This window comes from Pristiophorus japonicus, chromosome 1 (assembly GCF_044704955.1).
Source record: "Pristiophorus japonicus isolate sPriJap1 chromosome 1, sPriJap1.hap1, whole genome shotgun sequence".
Classification (NCBI taxonomy): Eukaryota; Metazoa; Chordata; class Chondrichthyes; family Pristiophoridae; genus Pristiophorus; species Pristiophorus japonicus.
This window is the reverse complement of record NC_091977.1, coordinates 441,512,509-441,532,830: the sequence shown is the minus strand read 5'-3', so window position 1 is coordinate 441,532,830 and position 20,322 is coordinate 441,512,509. Positions and strand designations below refer to the sequence as shown.

Below are 20,322 nucleotides of genomic sequence, written 5' to 3'. Positions count from 1 at the left end.
AAGGCCTACCTGTTGGAGTCCCAAAGGATCCCAAGATCCCTTGGGAGCACTGTATATAAGTAGGCCTCCCATGCTGTACCAGTAGTCTGGAGTCTCATTAAAGGAGCTAAGGTCACACTTGCTCATTGTACACAATACTCCGTTTCATCCCTTATTATGAACGCATCACAAACCATCTCCCCTTGATATTCAATGGCATTACCATCGCCGAATTCCCCACCATTAACATCCTGGGGGTCACCATTGACCAGAAACTTAACTGGACCAGCCACATAAATACTATGGCTACAAGAGCGGGTCAGAGGCTGGGTATTCTGTGGTGAGTATCTCACCTCCTGACTCCTCAAATCCTTTCCACCATCTAAAGGCACAAGTCAGTAGTGTGATGGAATACTCTTCACTTGCCTGGATGAGTGCAGCTCCAACAACATTCAAGAAGCTCAACATCATCCAGGACAAAGCAATCTGCTTGATTGGCAGCCCACCCACCATCTTCAGCATTCACTCCCTCCATCACAGGCGCACCGTGGCTGCAGTGTATACCATGTATAAGATGCACTGCAGCAACTCGCCACAGCTTCTTCAACAGCACCTCCCAAACCCGCGACCTCTACCACCTAGAAGGACAAGGGCAGCAGGCGCATGGGAGCACCATCATTTGCAAGTTCCCCTCCAAGTTACACACCATCTTGTTGTGGAAATAATATATTCCCGCTGCTTCATCGTCGCTGGGTCAAAATCCTGGAACTCCCTCCCTAACAGCACTGTGGGAGTACCTTCATCACACGGACTGCAGCGGTTTAAGACATGACTCACCACCACCTTCTCAAGAGCAATTAGGGATGGGCAATAAATGATGGCCTTGCCAGCAACACCCACATCCCACGCCCACGAAAAGAAAAATTCATGCAGAGCAAGTTCCCACAAATAGCAATGAGATGAATGACCAGGCAATCAGTTTTAGTGATGGTGGATGAATTAAAAACATCAGGCAAGAGGACTCTCCTGCCCTTCTTTGAATAGTGGCATGGGATCTTTTACATCCACCTGAGAGGGCAGATGGGGACTTGATTTAACATCTCATCCAAAAGACAGCACCTCCATTGGTGCAGTACTATCTCATTATTGCACTGAAGTGTCAGCCTGAATTATGTGCTCAAGTTTCTGCAATGGGCCTATGATCTCATGACCTTCTGACTCAGAGCCAAAAGTTCTACCAATGAACGAAGGCCGACAAGCAGTGAAGGAATAGAAGCCTCACATTACTATTCATTATGTTCCTATCCTTGAATATTCCAGCCAGAACTCAATGCCAGTTCAAGACTCGGTAATAGTAGATTTCCTGCTGCCTGTCCCAAAATAAATTTTTCTTTAAAATCATACCTTTCTGCACTTGCTTACCTGATTTCCAAATTGATTATATTTGTTCTTTGGCATTCTGAACAGCATCTGTGTTCAATCACTGCTCCAGTTCTCCAGTGCTCCAGTGCTTAAGTGCTCCAGTGTTCCAGTTCTCCCGTTCTCCACTGCTCCAGTGCTTTAGTAGTCCAGTTCTCCAGTTCTCCAGTTCTCCGATTCTCCGATTCTCCGGTGCTCCTGTGCTACAGTGCTCCAATACTCCTGTTCTCCAGTTCTGCAACAATGACAAATCCAGGGCATGTGGCTGCATACTCATTGTCCTTGCTAACGATCTACAATTAGACATACAATGGGAGAATACAAACATGAATATGACCCAAGATTTCTATCACCAGTTTCATCAACATGACAGCCAGCATCATCTTTAACCTGGGCAGCATTCTATCTTGTGCATAGCAGGGGGAGCTTACGGACAAGCCTTTTAGCTCCTAGATACTAGACAGCAGAAGGAGCGTGTGACAACCCAAGCCCCCCCCCACCCACTCTTTCAACCACTGTCTGCCCCACCTGTGACAGAGACTGTAGGTCCCACATTGGACTCTTCAGTCACCTGACAACTCACTTTTAGAGTGGAAGCAAGTCATCCTCGACTCTGAGGGACTGCCTATGTTGATGAGCTTTGAAAGTATGTCATTCCTTTGAAAAAGCGGCACAGTGGTCAAATATTCAGTGGTAATGTATCGCCAGAGCTCCACCACAAGCTTGAATGTCCCATTGAACCACTTGTACTGACTGTTTCTTTACATTTCCCTCTTTTAGTTTGTCATTTAAAAAGCCTGTTTTGAGAGTAGATTCTCATCCTTTCTCACCACCTAATGCAGCTACCCTTAATCAGCATGTCAATGCTGTCAAAACCTTGGGATTGGATACTTTCATCTACTATTTAAATGGAAAAAAACTGCATATGGAATCTGCTGAAATCTTTCATTTAGTTTCTGCATCACATGTAAGACTCATAGCTATACTTTATGGTGTAAATGCCTATTGTTTAATAGACATTTATGCTGGATCTGTATCACTATGCCTCCCTTATCAAACATCTACTTCCTGGGACACTCAAAGAATCCACTTGCTTTTTTGGTGCAGCTGGTTAACCTTGTGGCCCATCATCCCTTCATCACTGGAAAAGACACCGGCCAGCTACATAAACTGCTTGATCAAGTTATAATAGTTACTGACAATACTGATTTACCCTAAGATTTAATAGCTCAAACATTAGAAAGTTATAACTTTGGGGCTCACAGACCATTGCCATTAGCCTCATATTGCAAAGATAATTTAATACAATAGGCCACATTAAAAGCACTATTATTGTGCACTGTTTGTAACTAAGGTTTACTGAAAATGATTAAGTTATACATCAAACGAGTGAATGTACCCTCTGATTTAGTTCATATTTTGTTACCAAAACAAAAATATAAAACCAAACACTGCAGCCAGATCACATTTCTGCGGAGCCGAATGCTTCCTTAATGATTCTGGCCATCCTTTAATCTCCTGTTGCCCCAAGCCATCTGATAACTTTGGAGGTTCCAAGCCTGACACCTCCTGATGGTTCCTGCCAGACCATCAAAGCCCTGCTACTGTGAGCTATCCAATATATTTGCAGGACCTAGAGGGTAGGTCTTGATCAGCCGCTGACCTTCTGATTTTTGTTGGGTAAGGGTATTAAGCGATACGGAGCAAAGGTGGGTAAATGGAGTTCAGATTCAGATCAGATATGATCTAATCATAGAATCATAGAAGTTTACAGTATGGAAGGAGTCCATTTCGGCCCATCGTGTCCGTGCCGGTCAACAAGAGGCTATCCAGCCTAATCCCACTTTCCAGCTTTAGGTCCGTAGCCTTGCAGGTTACAGCACTTCAGGTGCACATCCAAGTACTTTTTAAATGTTGTGAGGGTTTCTGCCTCTACCACCCTTTCAGGCAGTGAGTCCCACACCCCCACAACCCTCTGCGTGAAGAAATTTCCCCTCAAATCCCCTCTAAACCTTCTACCAATTACTTTAAATTTATGGCCGCTGGTTGTTGACTTCTCTGCTAAGGGAAATAGGTCCTTTCTATCCACTATATCTAGGCCCCTCATAATGTTATACACCTCAATGAGGTCTCCCCTCAGCCTCCTCTGTTCCAATGAAAACAAATCCAGCCTATCCACTCTGTCCTCTTAGCTTACATTCTCCACTCCCAGCAACATCCTCGTAAATCTCCTCTGTATCCTCTCGTGCAATCACATCCTTCCTGTAATGCGGTGACCAGAACTGCATGCAGTACTCCAGCTGTGGCCTAACCAGATTTTATAAAGTTCAAGCATAACCCCTCTGCTCTTATATTCCATGCCTCGGCTAATAAAGGCAATCATTCCGTATGCCTTCTTAACCACCTGATCTACCTGGCCTGCTTCTTTCAGGGATCTGTGGACATGCATTCCAAGATCCCTTTATTCCTCTACACTTCTCAGTATCCTACCATTTAATGTGTATTCCCTTTCCTTGTTAGCCCTCCCAAAATGCATTACCTCACACTTCTCTGGATTAAATTCCATTTGCCACTGTTCTGCCCACCTGACCAGTTGATTGATAGCTTTCTGCAGTCCGCAGCTTTCTTCTTCATTATCAACCACACAGCCGATTTTAGTATCATCAGCAAACTTCTTAATCATACCCCATAAATTTAAGTCTAAATCATTGATATATACCACAAAAAGAAAGGGACCTAGTAGTGAGCCCTGTGGAATCCCACTGGAAACATTCTTCCAGTCGCAAAAACACCCATCAACCATTACCCTTTGCTTCCTGCCTCTGAGCCAATTTTAGATCCAACTTGCCACTTTGCCCTGGATTCCATGGGCTTTTACTTTTGTGACCAGTCTGCCATGTGGGACCTTATCAAAAGCTTTGCGAAAATCCATATACACTACATCATATGCACTGCACTCATCGACCCTCCTGGTTACCTCCTCGAAAAATTCAATCAAGTTAGTCAGACACGACCCTCCCTTAACAAATCCGTGCTGACTGTCCTTGATTAATCCATGTCTTTCTAAGTGAAGATTTATGCTGTTCTTCAGGATTTTTTCCAATAATTTTCCCACCACTGAGGTTAGGCTGACTGGCCTGTAATTACTCGGTCTATCCCTTTCTGCCTTCTTAAACAAGGGTACAACATTAGCAGTCCTCCAGTCCTCTGGCACCACACCTGAAGCCCAATTGAATGGTGGAACAGGGTCGAGGGGCTGAATGGCATACTCATGCTCCTGTGTTGTCAATATCCCCTTGCTGCTTCCTTTGGTTTTCAGAATTATTTAGTAATTTCATCTTTATTCAATGATTCCAAAATGTTCCTTAGCATAGATGTTAAACCCCCTGGCCTGTAACTATCCAAGTTAGCTTTGTCTACCTAAAACAAAAAGTGAGTATTACATTGGCCAATCTCAGTCCCCGGACGAAGTAAGTCTAGAGGGGAATGGGGCAGGGTGGGGGGGGGGTGGGGGTTCGGGGATGGGGGTGTGTGTGTTCTGGATGTGATCGCAAGGGAAGGGGAAGCCTAGAACAGGGGATGACCTAGGTTTCCTTGTGAGGCCCAGTCGAGCACTCCTGCTGCTCGTAGGCCACAAGGAAACAAAACAAAATAATCATCTTCCACTTACCTTCTCGGAACCTTTTCTGTGCCTGCTGCTCCTTGGCGCTGAATTTCCCTGGTAAGGCCGGCAACAGGCGCTAACCACAAAACTCAAATTTAAAATAGCATCGGGGTCTGATTGACATCATCCAACCCCAACTTTTGAATCTCAATGAGACCCCCGCCTTGCTGGCTGGCCAGTCAAAATACACCTGCTAAAATGGCCTTGGTGCAAGGTTGGCAGGGACCTGGCATGTTGCACGCTGCCACGATTTTAACTCCCTATTGTCCCATTCTTGTCATGCATGTGGGGTTAAAATTGGGCCTTGGATTGCTGAAGATTGGATACAAATACTTACCTACCAATTATGGAGAATGGACAATGAAACCATCATGTAAAAGTGGAACAAAACCCCAAACAAGTATATAAAAAATATACAGATTGACGTGGGAGATTTCCAAAGAAATTGACAGGACTGATAAAAATTGAAAGCCTCCTTGCTCCCTCGCTGCCCGCCCTCTTTCCACTCACTTTTTCCCTCCCACTCTCACCTACCTCCTCTCCCCTCTCCGGCTAGGTCCAATTATCCTCCTGCCCTCTAACCCTGCTTAACGCAAAAGTGCTCTTGGTCTGACTCCCCACGTGCAACACCACGAGACATCCACTGAAGTGTTTGTGCTCCTCATGGTGAGGGATGCTAGTGTTGGGAAATGGAACATCTTTCTCTATAACCCACTGTCAGCATCAAGCACTCGCACTCGGGTACAGCACTGGTTAGATGCGCAATAACAGGCCTCGGTGCGGGACTTCTGCAAGCCCATCAGTTGCATCCACAACTCAGACTCAGTTTCTGGGAACAGGGCATTTATATATTTTGTGTGGCTGCCCACACCATTTATAGCACAACTGAGGCACCCACCTCAGATTTTTTTTACAGAGGCCAGTTTCTCTGTAGAAACCAGCATTTGAAATGCCCCGATTGCCTTTAACAATGCTGGATGTCTGGGATTTTGGGTGCAAATGGCAGAAAATAGGTTATATGACATATGTCCCTCATTTGTGTGGAGTCGTGATATATTGGGTTGTACAAATTCTGACTGGTGGAGAAAATGGCAAGGACCCGACATAACATGGTCTTACCCCAATTCCTACCTCAATACGAATGCTAATAGCACAGAGCAGAGAGACATGCAGCCTAATTTCATCACTCAGCAGTCATAGGAATACACTAAACTCAGAAGAGCACTCCTACTGCAAACTTTTGTTGAGCTGGTTTATCTCAGCAGAGAGCAATCGGATGCTAAGGTTGAGCTCAGTGCTCCTGGGCTAGGGAGGGGAAAATTGGCTAGGGTTTGCATCTTTGATATCATCCAATGACCTCAGTTAGAAAATATTGATGTGTAGATCTTGGCCTGAAACAGTGTTTCTGCCACACTTCCAGTGAGGTTTTGGTGGTGGAGCGGCACCAGCTCCAAGGAAATTTGGAGCCATTGGATGAAGGCTGCATCAGGTTGAGCTGTGGTGCTCTCCACAGTTGAATAGTCTGCTAGCACTCATTATCTGAAATCAAAATTGAAAATTGGTCACTTGGATAAGGTGTTGGAGGCTGCAGATACCTGTGGAACTGTGCCAAAGAGCAGTGAGATCAAGAAAGAAAGTGAGAATGGGGGTGGGAGCGGGGGCCGAGGGGGGCGCGGGAGTGGCAGAATAAAAAGATATTTTGGACTAATCTCTGAACACTGCTGTTCCTGGCATTGTGTAATTCTGATGCGTGAAGAGTAATGAATAAACATTCCCTTGATCTTTTCATTTTTTAATTTACCAAAACATTTGCTGCATAAATGTATGATACAAAGCATCATAGAAGATGTAGATGAATATCATATCTGCCAAAAATGTTAAACCTTGTATTTTTGTTGCAGGAATCCAGGAAGGGCCTCAGTGTAATCGATGTAGAAACAACTGGGCACTGAAGTTTGCTATTTTGCTGCTCTATGTGCTGTGTGCCATGTTGACCATTACGGTAGCCATCCTTGGATACAAAGGTAACAGAACTTTAACACCATGCTTTCACCTTCTTGTATTATTCTGCAATTCAATTCACACATTTATCATTTTAAGCAATACAAATGGATTGTTCCGACAGTGGTTTACTGCTGCAACATCCTGATTCTGAAATCACAAGAGCTTGATGTCACAGCCTAGCATAACAAACAGAGCTAACCCCTGACAGTGATTCCATCTTTAAGGATCAGAGATTTATTTTGGCTTTATTCTCTGTAATGACTCAAGAGTCTGGTTACTGTAAACTCACTCAGGTGCAACCTGATCCATCTTTATTCCAGTCCAAGAATGCCTGCGTGACAAAGACACACAGCTTATATACAAGTGACCAAGCACACATGCCACAGGCGTACAACCTCCGACCGCGGCGCCCTCTGGTGTCTGGTGACCCCCAAGCATTAATACATAACGACATCCCCCTTTTAAAATCTTAACTACAGTCTTTTTACAAATTAAGACGGTCTGGGGCTTTCCTCTCACGAGTTGATCATCTCAGTTCAGCTTTGGCTCTGGGCGAGCGTTCTGAGTCCGTTGAGACTGAGGGCTGAGTAGCCGATCTGATGGGAGTGGTCATGACCACATCAGAGACTGAAGATTCAGAGTCAGTAATGTCAGCAGAGTCCTCTGATGAGTGAACAATGGTTGGTTGATCACTGACTGCATCTTCCTCACTCGTTCCAGTTCATCCGTGTACCGCAGTTTAACCTGGTCAAGGTGTTTCCTGCATGTTTGCCCATTCTTGAGCTTGATAATAAACACGCCTTGACTGTAACAGTGCCACGACCGAAGACTCAGCAAAGATTCCGCTGGTACTTTACTTAGCTGCATGCAAGTATTGCACTGATGCACGCATGATTTCAGATCAGAGTCAATTCCAGGCCACCATGCATGAGACCTAGCAATGGACTTCATCATGACAATATCAGGATGAGTGCTATGAAGTTCACGTACAAATTTTTCTTGACCTTTCTTAGGCATGATTACACGATTACCCCACAGTAAACAGTCTGATTGAATGGACAGCTCATCCTTGCGACGGTTGTAAGGTTTGGTCTCCTCACGCATCTCCATAGGTATGGCAGACCAATCGCCACTGAGTACCACCATTTCACAACTGATAAAATAGGGTCATGGCTGGTCCAGATCCTAACTTGTTGAGCGGTGACAGGAGTTCTTTCATTCTCAAAAGCATCCATTACTAACAGTAGATCTGCAGGTTGATCTCAGTTGTGGGTATGGGCAGATGGCTCAGTGCAACGGCACAATTCTCAGTACCAGGTCTGTGACGGATGACGTAATCATAGGCAGACAATGTCAGCACCCACCTTTGAATGCGGGACGATGCATTGGTATTAATACCTTTGTTTTCCGCAAACAATGAAATGAGTGGCTTGTGATACGTTTCTAGTTCAAAACAAAGACCAAACAGGTACTGGTGCATTTTTTTTTACCCCATACACATAGGCCAAAGCTTCTTTCTCTACCATACTGTAAGCTGTTTCCGCTTTAGATAGACTTCTCGAAGCATACGCAACAGGTTGTAGCTTGCCCGATTCATTTGCTTGTTGGAGTATGCAGCCAACCCCATATGATGAAGCATCACAGGCCAATACAAGATGCTTACATTGATCATAATGAACAAGCAACTTGTTTGAACATAGCAGACTTTTAGCTTTCTCAAAGGCTCTATCGCACCCCAGACCCCGTTATCGCTTTTTCTTAGTAACACATGCAGTGGCTCTAGTAAAGTGCTTAAACTGGGTAAGAAATTACCAAAGTAGTTGAGTAGCCTAAGGAACGAACGCAGCTCCATCACATTCTAAGGCCTGGGTACATTTTTGATAGCATCGGTTTTCGAATCAGTAGGCCTGATGCCATCAGCAGCAATCTTCCTCCTGATGAATTCGACTTCAGGTGCCATGAATACACACTTCGAGCGTTTCAGCCTGAGTCCCACTTTATCCAGATGCTGTCGGACTTATTCAAGATTGTTCAGATGTTCAGCAGTGTCGCGACCTGTGACCAGAATATCATCTTGAAACACAACAGTTCTAGGAATGGACTTCAGTAAATTCTCCATATTCCTCTGAAATATGGCTACACTGAACAAATCCCAAAAGGACACCTTTTGTAGACAAATAGTCCTTTATGGGTGTTGATGCAGGTGAGTTTCTTCAAAGTGTCGACAAGCTCCTGGATCATATAGGCCGACGTCAGATCCAGTTTCATGAATGACTTTCCACCAGCCTGTATGGCGAACAGGTCATCAGTCCTCGGTAACGGATACTGAATCTGTTTCAAAAATCAGTTAATTGTAACCTTGTAGTTTCCACAAATCCTGACAGTGCCATTACTCTTCAACACAGGAACAATGGAACTAGCCCACTCGTTAAACTCGACCGGTGATATGATCCCTTTACCATGGAGTCTGTCAAGCTCAATTTCAACCTTCTCCCTCATCATGTACGGAACAGACTGAGCTTTGTGATGGACAGGTCTTGCATTGGAGTCCAGGTGAATCTGATCCTTGGCTCCCATAAAATTACCACTGCCTGGTTCAAACAAAGAAGGAAACTTTTTCAATACTTGAGCACACGAAGTATCATCCACCGAGGACAACATCTTGACATCATTCCAGTTCAGCTTGATTTTCTCGAGCCAATTCCTGCCGAACAGCATTGGACCATTACCTGGGATGATCCATAATGGTAGCTCGTGAACAACACCGTCATATGATACCTCGATTGCTGCACTGCCGAGCACCGGTATGAGTTCCGTAGTGTAAGTACGCAACCTGGCATTGACTGGACTCAGCTTCGGTTTCACAGCCTTAGTGTCCAACAGCTTGTCGAATGTCCTTTGGCTTATTATCAACTGGCTCGCACCCGTGTCTAGCTCCATTGATACAGGCACGCTATTCAGCTTCACATTAATGACTATCGGCTGGCTCTTGCTCAGGAACGAATACAGCCCATTCACTTCCTCCTCGGGTTGCGTATCCGGGCCATCACTGAACTGGTCCTCATCAATCACGTGGTGAGCCGCACCACGCATGCTCCGTTGTGGACACATCCTGTGAAGATGCCACACTTTCGAACATCCATTGCATAAGTATTATCTAAACCGACACTGATGAGGCCGATGATTGCCCCCACAACGCCAACAGGTGAAATCTGATTTGAACCAGTTGCCGGGCTCTGAGCAGTGGCAGGTTTCGCGTAAGCAGCTCTGCCCGAAAACGATGCCATCTTGTTTACAGTGCTTGCCGTGGAACTTCAACTCGTCGATGATATATGCCTCAAATTATCATCCGTCGTCATGCATGCCTGGGCAGTCGCGATGACCTTTTTCAAATCCAGCATCTCTGCAGCCAACCGCTTCCTGAGGATCGCATCATGGTTGATGCCTATCACGAAGACATCACGCACCATGTCTTCCAGCATGTTCCCGAACTTACACGGCTCAGCAATACATCACAGGTCGGCGACAAATCCTGACACGTCCTGGCCCTCAGCATGAACATGCGTGTAGAAACGGTTGCGTGATATGATGATCCCCTCTTTTGGCTTCAGCTGGTTACCCACCAACGTACACAATTCCTCGTACCCTTTTTCCTCCGGACGTACAGGCAAGAGAAGAGTCTTCATGAGGCCGTAAATTTTCGGACAACAAAAGGTGAGGAGGACTGCCCTGCGCTTAACTGCGTAGGCCTCTGCCTCCATGCCGTTGGCCACAAAATACTGATCCAGGCGGTCGACAAAATCCGCCCAATCCTCGCCCTCCATGAATCTTTCCAGAATTCCAACAGTGCCCATTGTGCATGCGAAGGTTCTTAAAATACCTTGTCGTCAATTGTAATGACTCAAGAGTCTGGTTACTGTAAACTCACTCAGGTGCAACCTGATCCATCTTTATTCCAGCCCAAGAATGCCTGTGTGACAAAGACACCCAGCTTATATATAAGTGACCAAGCACACATGCCATATGCGTACAGCCCGATGACCTCCGACCGCGGTGCCCTCTGGTGTCTGGTGACCCCCAAGCATTAATACATAACATTCTCTTAGAAAAACATGTTTCCAGAAAGCTGAAACAAAAAGTATATAAATAGAGTACACTGCGAAAGAGACAACACGTGTTGTTTGAAAAATAAATTGCTCACAATGCCACCAATGTCACTTGCATGTATTTCCTGATGTATTCTGGTTTATTTATCATTTATAATTCACAGCTGTCCTGTTAATTTAAAATTTGGGAGAATTCATAGACTAACCAGGATGGTGGGGATACTCCCTTAATTAAAAAGAAAATGAAGTGAAAACACAAAAGAGATTCTCATTCACAATGCCAAAATTGCTGCTTTGAACTTTCGCTCAGTGGAGGGTGTCAAAGTTGCAGTTGATGTACGAAGCACGACAGTATGCTGAGACTTGAATTACAAGTACAGGGGCTCTGAAATTCACGGTCCCAGAAAGGACCGTTACTGCCTGTTTGCGACGGCCATTCGGCAAAATCGAATGGCTGTCGCTTTGGACTCAACTGGCCGCCCCGACATAGATTCAGCCCGGGAGGTCTTGCAGCGGTGACAGCCACTGCTGACTCTTGTGGCAGTGTGGGGCTTGCGGCAGTAGTGACGCACTAAAAGAGCATACCGCTGCCGCTCCATCCCCGGACCCATTTTCAGCATGAAAAAGCTGGCCTTTAGCTGACGTGCAGAGGCAGAGATCTCGGAGCCAGATGAGCGGAGAGAGACCAGAAGGTAAGATCCAAAACTGAGGATGTTCAGCACAGAATCTGCACTCAAGGGGAGAGAGATATAGGGAGAGGGAGGGAGAGAGAGAGGGAGAGGGAAAGAGAGGGGGTGAGAGCGAGACAGAGGGAGGGAGAGAGGGAGGGAGAGAGAGAGAGGGAGAGGAAAGGAGAGAGGGTGAGAGAGACAGGGTGAGAGAGAGAGGAAGCAAGAGAGGGAGAGGGTGAGACAGGAGGGAGAGGGAAGGGAGCAAAAGAGAAAGGAGAAAGAGATAGAAGTGGGGAAAGGGAATGAGAAACAGAATGAGAAAATTTGATTGGGAGAAAGGGAAGTAGAGAAATAGGAATAGAGAAAGAGAAAAGAGGGAAAAAAAACTAGAGAGAGAGGGAGAAATAGAGATTCCGAGATTCATAGAGAGAAAACTGAAATCTCAATCCAGGGGCTCAGACTGGAAACGTCGCCCCAGCTCAGCATTCCGAGCGGTAACAAATGGGAATCTGCTCCACCTCCACCGCCTCCTGGCCAGATCCAAGGTCATCCCATCCTCTGTCATCGAACTACAGTATGCAGACGACACTTGCGTCTGTGCACACTCGGAGGCCAAAACTCCAAGCCATCGTCAACACCTTCACCGAGGCGTACAAAAGCATAGGCCGTACACAAAACATCCGTAACAAAGGTCCTCTACCAACCTGACCCTGCCACACAGCACTGCCCCCTGGTTATCAAAATCCATGGTGAGGCCTTGGACAACGTGGACCATTTTCCATGCCTCGGGAGCTACTGTCAGCAAGGGCAGACATCGATGACACCGTCCAACACCGTCTTCAGTGTGCCAGCGCAGTCTTTGGTCGCCTTAGGAACAGAGTTTTTGAAGACCAGGACCTCCAATCTGGCACCAAGTTTATGGTCTTCAGGGCAGTAGTGATATCCACTGTTATATATGTAAACTTGTATTTACTCTGTACAGCCACCAGAGGGCTCATCCCCTGGAGTCGCAAAGGATCCCATTATCCCTTGGGAGCAGAGGTATTTAAGGAGTCCTCACAGGTTGGAGAGGCACTCGGGAGACCTGCAATAAAAGACTAAGGTCACACTTTACTTTGAGGTTACAGTGTTCAGTCTGACTCTTTCTCCATACATAACAACTGACGACGAGATACAGATAGCAAACCCAAAGATGCAGAGAACAGTGGGCATCCTGGAGAACTTCTCGGAGGGAGATAATTGGGAAACTTCATGGCCAACGAGCTAGATGGGGAAGAGAACACTGCCAAACGAAGGGCGATCCTCCTCACCTTCTGTGGGGCACCAAGGTATGGCCTCATGAAGAATCTGCTCACTCCAGCGAAACCCACGGAGAAATTGTACCACGATTTGTGCACACTGGTCCGAGAGCATTTGAACCCAAAGGAAAGCGTTCTGATGGCGAGGTACCGGTTCTACACCTAAAAAAAGTCTGAAGGCCAGGAAGTGGCAAGTTATGTCGCCGAGCAGGATATTGCGATTTGAAGGACATTTGGAGCACATGCTCAGAGACTTTTTCGTACTTGCCACTGGCCACGAAACCATGCTTCGCAAACTTTTGACTGTACAGACCCCAACCTTGAGTAAGGCCATAGCGATAGCCCAGGCGTTCATTGCCACCAGTGACAATACAAAGCAAATCTCTCAGCACACAAGTGCTGCTACAAATACTGTGAACAAAGTGATGTTGTTTTCGAATCGCAACGTACAGGGCAGGTCACACATACCTGCAGCTGCACGTCCGCAGATGTCTCAGAGTCCACCATCAAGGGTGATGAATGCAAGGCCATTAACACCTTGTTGGTGCTGCAGGGGTGAACATCGTTTCTATTCATGCCGATTCCAAGGGTATGTTTGCAAGAGCTGTGGAACAATGGGACACCTCCAATGTATGTGCAGGCGAGCTGCTAATCCTGTTAAACCTGCAAACCACCATGTTGAGAGGAGGACAGATCCACGGAGGATCACGACGAACCAGAGCCTCAGACCGAGGAGGCAGAGGTACATGGGGTGCACACATTTACCACGAATTGTCCCCGATAATGTTGAATGTTGAACTAAATGGACTCCCGGTGTCAGTGGAACTGGACACTGGTGCGAGCCAGTCCATCATGGGCAAAAAGACTTTCGAAAGACTGTGGTGCAACAAGGCCTCAAGGCGAGTCTTAACTCCAATTCATATGAAACTCAGAACTTACACGAAAGAACTGATTGCCGTAATTGGTAGTGTTACTGTAAACGTCTCTTATGATGGAGCAGTGCACAAGCTACCATTCTGGGTGGTACCGGGTGATGGTCCCAAGTTGCTCAGCAGGAGCTGGCTGGGAAAGATACGCTGGAACTGGGATGACATACCAGCGCTATTGCCCGCTGACGACACTTCATGTGCCCAGGTCTTAAACAAGTTCCCTTCGCTGTTTGAACCAGGCATTGGGAAATTCCAAGGAGCAAAAGTGCAGATCCACCTAATTCCGAGGGCATGACCCATCCATCACAAGGCGAGAGCAGTACCTTATATGATGAGAGAAAGGGTAGAGATCGAGCTAGACCCGCTGCAATGAGAGGGCATCATTTCACCGATCGAGTTCAACGAGTGGGCCAGCCCGATCGTTCCTGTCCTCAAGGGAGATGGCACCGTCAGAATCTGTGGTGATTACAAAGTAACTATCAATCATTTCTCCATGCAGAACCAATACCCACTACCAAAGACCGACGACCTCTTTGCAACGCTGGCAGGAGGAAAGACGTTCATGAAGCTGGATCTGACTTCAGCCTACATGACGTAGGAACTGGAGGAATCATCGAAGGGCCTCACCTGCATCAACACGTAGAAAGGTCTTTTTATTTATAACCAATGCCCATTTGTAATTCGATCAGTGAGGGCGATATTCCAGAGAAACATGGAAAGCTTACTGAGGGTGGTTCCACACACCGTGGTCTTCCAGGATGATATCTTGGTCACAGGTCGGAACACAGCCGAGTATCTGCAGAACCTGGAGGAGGTTCTTAGTCGACTCAACCGCGTGGGGCTCAGGTTAAAACGCTAAAAGTGTATTTTTCTGTGCCTGAAGTGGAGTTCTTTGAAAGGAGGAAAGCGGCGGACGGCATCAGGCTCCACTAATGCGAAGACGAAGACAATCGAGAACGCACCGAGGCCACAGAACGTGACGGAGCTGTGGTCATTTCTGGGACTCCTGAACTACTTTGGTAACTTCTTACCGGGTCTCAGCACACTGTTAGAACCACTGCATGTCTTACTATGAAAAGGGGATGAATGGGTTTGGGGCAAAAGCCAAGAAAATGCCTTTGTAAAAGTGAGAAAATTGTTATGCTCAAACAAATTGCTTGTGTTGTATGATCAATGTAAATGTTTGATACTAGCATGTCTTGCATCGTCATATGGCGTCAGGTGTGTATTGCAACAAGCTAATGATTTTGGGAAACTGCAACTGGTTGCTTATGCATCCAGGAGTCTGTCGAAGGCTGAGAGAGCTGACAGCATGATTGAGAAAGAAGCGTTAGCGTGTGTCTATGGGGTAAAGAAAATGCATCAATACCTGTTTGAGCTAAAATTCGAATTGGAAACTGACCATAAGCCACTCATATTCCTGTTTTCCGACAGTAAAGGGATAAATACCAACGCATCGGCCCGCATCCAGATTAGGCGCTCACGTTGTCCGCATACAACTACGCCATCCGCCACAGGCCAGGCACAGAAAACTGCGCTGATGCTCTCAGTAGGCTGCCATTGCCCACCACGGGGGTGGAAATTGCGCAGCCCGCAGATTTAGCCATGGTCATGGAACATTTGAGAGTGAGCAATCACCCGTCACTGCCCGGCAGATCAAAACCTGGACGAGACAGGACCCCTTATTATCCCTCATCAAAAACTGTGTGCTTCACGGGAGCTGGTCCAGTGTCCCAGTGGAAATGCAGGAAGAGATAAAGCCATTCCAGTGGCGCAAAGATGAAATGTCTATACAGGCAGTCTGCCTTCTGTGGGGCAATCGTGTAGTGGTTCCCAAGTAGGGCAGAGACACCTTCATCAATGACCTCCACAGTACCCACCCAGGCATTGTAATGATGAAAGCGATAGCCAGATCCCACGTGTGGTGGCCCGGTATTGATGCGGACTTAGAGTCCTGCATTCACAGATGTAATACATGCTCGCAGTTAAGCAATGTACCCAGGGAGGCGCTGCTAAGTTTATGGTCTTGGCCCTCCAAACTATGGTCTAGGGTACACGTCGACGATGCAGGCCCGTTCATGGGTAAAATGTTTCTTGTGGTTGTAGATGCGTACTCCAAGTGGATTGAAAGCCTGCGGGCCATGTTTGCCACACACGGCCTACCCGATGTCCTGGTGAGCGACAACGGGCCATGTTTAACCAGTGACGGTATCAAACATGTCACATCTGCCCCATTTAAACCAGTGTCCAATGGTCAGGCAGAGATAGCAGTGCAAACTATCAAGCAAGGCCTGAAGAAGGTAACTGAAGGCTCACTGCAGACGCGCCTATCCCGAGTCCTACTTAGCTACCGCACGAGACCCCACTCGCTCACTGAGATCCCACCTGCTGAACTGCTCATGAAAAGAGCACTTAAGACAAGGCTCTCGTTAGTTCACACTGATCTGCATGAACAGGTAGAGAGCAGACGGCTTCAACAAAGTACATACTATGATAGCGCAAATGTGTAACGTGAGATTGAAATCAATGACCCTGTATTTGTGTTGAATTATGGACAAGGTCCCAAGTGGCTTCCCGGCACTGTCGTGGCCAAAGAGGGGAGCAGGGTGTTTCGGGTCAAACTTTCAAATGGACTCATTCACCAGAAACACTTGGACCAAATCAAACTCAGATTCATGGACTATCCTGAGCAACCCACCTTGGACCCTACCATTTTTGATCCCCCCATACACACCAGTGGCAACCGGCACCATGATTGACCACGAAGCAGAACCCATCATCCACAGCAGCCCAGCAGGGCCCAACACACCACTCAGCCCAGTAAGGCCAGCTGCAAAGCAGCCCAGTGAGGGCCCAACAAATGATTCAACAATACCAGCTTTCACACCGAGTCGATCAACCAGAGCATGAAGGACCCCAGATCGACTCACATTGTAAATAGTTACACTATTGACTTTGGAGGGGGGCAGTGTTATTATATATGTAAACTTGCATTTACTCTATACAACCACCAGAGGGCTCATCCCCTGGAGTCCCAAGGGAGCACAGGTATTTAAGGAAGCCTCACAGGTTGGAGAGGCAATCTGGAGACCTGCAATAAAAGACTAAGGTCACACTTTACTTTGAGCTCACAGTGTTCAGTCTGACTCTTTCTCCATACATAACACCCACCCTCCTATATGGCTCAGAGATGTGGACTATTTGCAGTAGACACCTCAAAGCACTGGAGAAGTACCACCAACGCTGCATCCGCAAGATCCTGCAAATCCATTGGGACGACAAATGCACTAACGTCAGTGTTCTCGTTCAGGCCAACATCCCAGCATCAAAGCACTGACCACGCTCGATCAGCTCCACTGAGCGGGCCACATTGTCCACATGTCTGACATGAGACTCCCAAAGCAAGCGCTCTTCTCGGAGCCTCGACATGGCAAGCAAGCCCCAGGTGGGCAGAGGAAACGCTTCAAAAACACTCTTAAAGCCTCCTTGATGAAGTGCTGCATCTCCACCGGCACCTAGGAATCCCTGGCCCAAGACCGCCCAAAGTGGAGGAAGAGCATCCGGGAGGGCGCTGAGCACCTTGAGTCTCGTCGCCGAGAGCATGCAGAAATCAAGTGCAGACAGCGGAAGGAGCATGCAGCAACGCAAGCTCCCCACCCAGCATTTCCATCAAACACTGTCTGCCCCACTTGTGACAGAGACTGTAGTCCCACATTGGACTGTTCAGCCACCTGAGAACTCACTTTTAGAGTGGAAGCAAGTCTTCCTCGATTTCGAGGGACTGCCTATGATGATCTTACACGTGCCGAACCTGCAACTTCACCTCAGTGTCTCCCCTGTGGCTGCCTCATGGGTCTGAGAAGGCTGCTGTGTTCCTTGTGTGGAAGCTGCAGATATCCTTCTTGGACACCCTTGAGCAGCTTTGGGTCTGGAAGGGCCGGTTGGAGACTGGTCAACACCCTCCTGGGAGGGTTCAGTCTGACTTGACTCAGGTGAGGCCATGCGTGGAGGCATTGGCTCAGTGATAGGTCTGGGGCCAGGAATGCGGTGAGCCGGAGGGAGCACATCATCCGTATCCTGGCCCAAGGAGGCTGAATAAATCACCAGAGGCAGCACAATACCACCACCACCAATCTGAGGGAGCTCAGGTCGGTGCTGTGGCACCACATCGGAAGATCCCCCGTGGCCCGTGGTGGACCCAGCCGCGAAAGCATGTGAGCAGCCACAGTCTGAAAGCCGCCAGATATGACAGCACTTACACACTCCGTCGATTCTTGCAGAGCCGCAGCCATCCTCTTCAAAGCAGCACCGATACGCTCGCTCCCTCGTGCCTGTGCTGCAATGGCAACTGCCACATCACCTAAGGGTGAATTTCCCGTGGGAATAACATCACAATTAAGGCAGCAAACTTTCAGGTTTGAAGGGCTAATAAGACTGGAACATTTTTTTGTGGTCAAAAAGCTGAATTTGGGTCCAATGGCTGCCGCAAACTTTGCGGCACTAATCGGGGAAACCAGGCCTCAACATCACCAGCTTTCTGGCTGCACTTAATTTCAGCCCCAGTGTTTCAAAAATTCAATTAAGGACTATATAAGTAATAAAGCTTTCAACAAGAAATTTATCAACCTAATGAGATTCCAAACACGCAACAAGTAGCAATGTGATTAAATTAGTAACGTTCTATAAAGCATCAGTTTTTAACAAGTTTTGCAAAAGTTAAAGCTTAACCTTTATTGTGGCCCATTTGTATTTTCAGCACTACACTGGGTGCAGCATCAATTCGTTCAATCTCAGTGTAATGAGAGTCAGGCAGATTTGCATTTAGCAGGACTAATTGGAACAGCACATGACTGTATCCAGAGCAGATCTGTTCATTCACAATTTACCAAGCGCTCCATCTGCGTAGATGTCCTGTCTTGTACCAGGTATCGCGCGCGAGTGGAGCATTGCAATGAATAATAAAAGACCATGGCCTAGAAACTTGAGTAGGCCGGAAACCTGCCAGTGTCACCGCAGGCTGAAGTTGATGGCCGTCTGCAAAAAGAGCACAGGTAGCACCGGTATTTTGGTGCTGCTGCTGATTTACATTAGGGCAGCGCAAAACCTGCAGTGTAACGTGTTGCTTTGGGCACAATCGAAATCCTCATCTGAGTCCTCTGAACCAGAACTCATGTGCGACCTCGCCCTCCGGTGAGCTGGCACCTGCACTACTGTTTCCCCCTGCCCTGGCTGCAGGCCACTCATGCCCGGTGACTCACCACGTACAGATCCCGCATCTATGCTATCCTCTAAATGGCGCGCAGTGTCAGTATCGAAACTGGTGGTGCGAGTGCGAAATTGAGTAATGGAACTTTATCTTCAGCATTACTGCCTTCTTCCTCTTGTAGTTCCTGCTCCTCCACCACTGTCTACCCAGGTTGGAGTTCCTGGCTATCTGACAGGAGAAAGGCACAAGGGTAGAGTTGTGGTGAGGGGAGAGGAGGAAAGCAAGAGGTGGCTGCTTAACCATGTGCAGTTTGTAAATCAGAAGAGATTGTGGGATGAGGGGCATGTGAGATGTGAGAAGACGGATTAGGTATGAGCATACCACCACCGACAATGGGTTTAGCCCCAGCCTCAGTCACAGCCGCTCCAATAATGGCTAGCACCATTTCTTCCATCTGTTCCCCTCTGGTTAGCTGCTGCTGCCTGCAGTTGTATGCCACCTTGTCATGCAAGAGAGAGGGAAGTATGTCAGTGAGTGTGATGCAATGTGTTTGGCTGATGTGGCTGTCATGGTTGAATAGCTGGCAGTGTGTGCAAGCTATGAGATATGGGTGTGAGGTTTGCAGCAGTACTAAATGTGTGAGGGTGAGGTAGAGCATATAAATGTGAGGTATGAGTCATGATTCATAAAGATTGTTGGTAGGTGAGTGATGGGGGTGTGGTACATTGAGCAGTATGTGAGGCTAGTGGTGCAGTTGGGGGGGATATGAATTTGAAGATGCATTCACTGATTTTGGCCGCTCATGTTAGGTCAGTGAACTTCTTTCGGCATGTCATCCAGGTCCTCAGGGCAACAATGCTGTCCACAGCTATCTGCTCCCACTGCCTTCGCAGTGTCTGTCTGAAAGACCTCCTGCTCCCCTTCGGATACAGGACCTCTCTCCTGTCCACCTGCACTAAGGCCTCCAGTGCTATGTCGGATAACCTTGCAGTCCGCTCTCTGGCATGTTGTGCCATCCGTGTGTCTTTCCCAGGTCAAACTCAATT

At 47.3% G+C, this 20,322-nt stretch overlaps 1 protein-coding gene and 1 long non-coding RNA gene across 2 annotated transcripts in view; one reads left to right on the top strand and one right to left on the bottom strand.

The window, feature by feature from the left end:
* The window catches only part of LOC139275800 (uncharacterized), a 172,392-nt gene that overhangs the window by 10,303 nt on the left and 141,767 nt on the right, over positions 1-20,322 (bottom strand). The window contains exon 2 of the long non-coding RNA XR_011595759.1: positions 1,402-1,691. This is a non-coding gene — a long non-coding RNA (uncharacterized lncRNA). The remainder of the gene's footprint in view (positions 1-1,401; positions 1,692-20,322) is intronic.
* Positions 1-20,322, top strand: part of colec12 (collectin sub-family member 12) — a 416,325-nt gene that overhangs the window by 254,661 nt on the left and 141,342 nt on the right. The window contains exon 3 of the mRNA XM_070892992.1: positions 6,964-7,086. Within this exon, the coding sequence (XP_070749093.1) occupies positions 6,964-7,086 (123 nt within the window). The remainder of the gene's footprint in view (positions 1-6,963; positions 7,087-20,322) is intronic.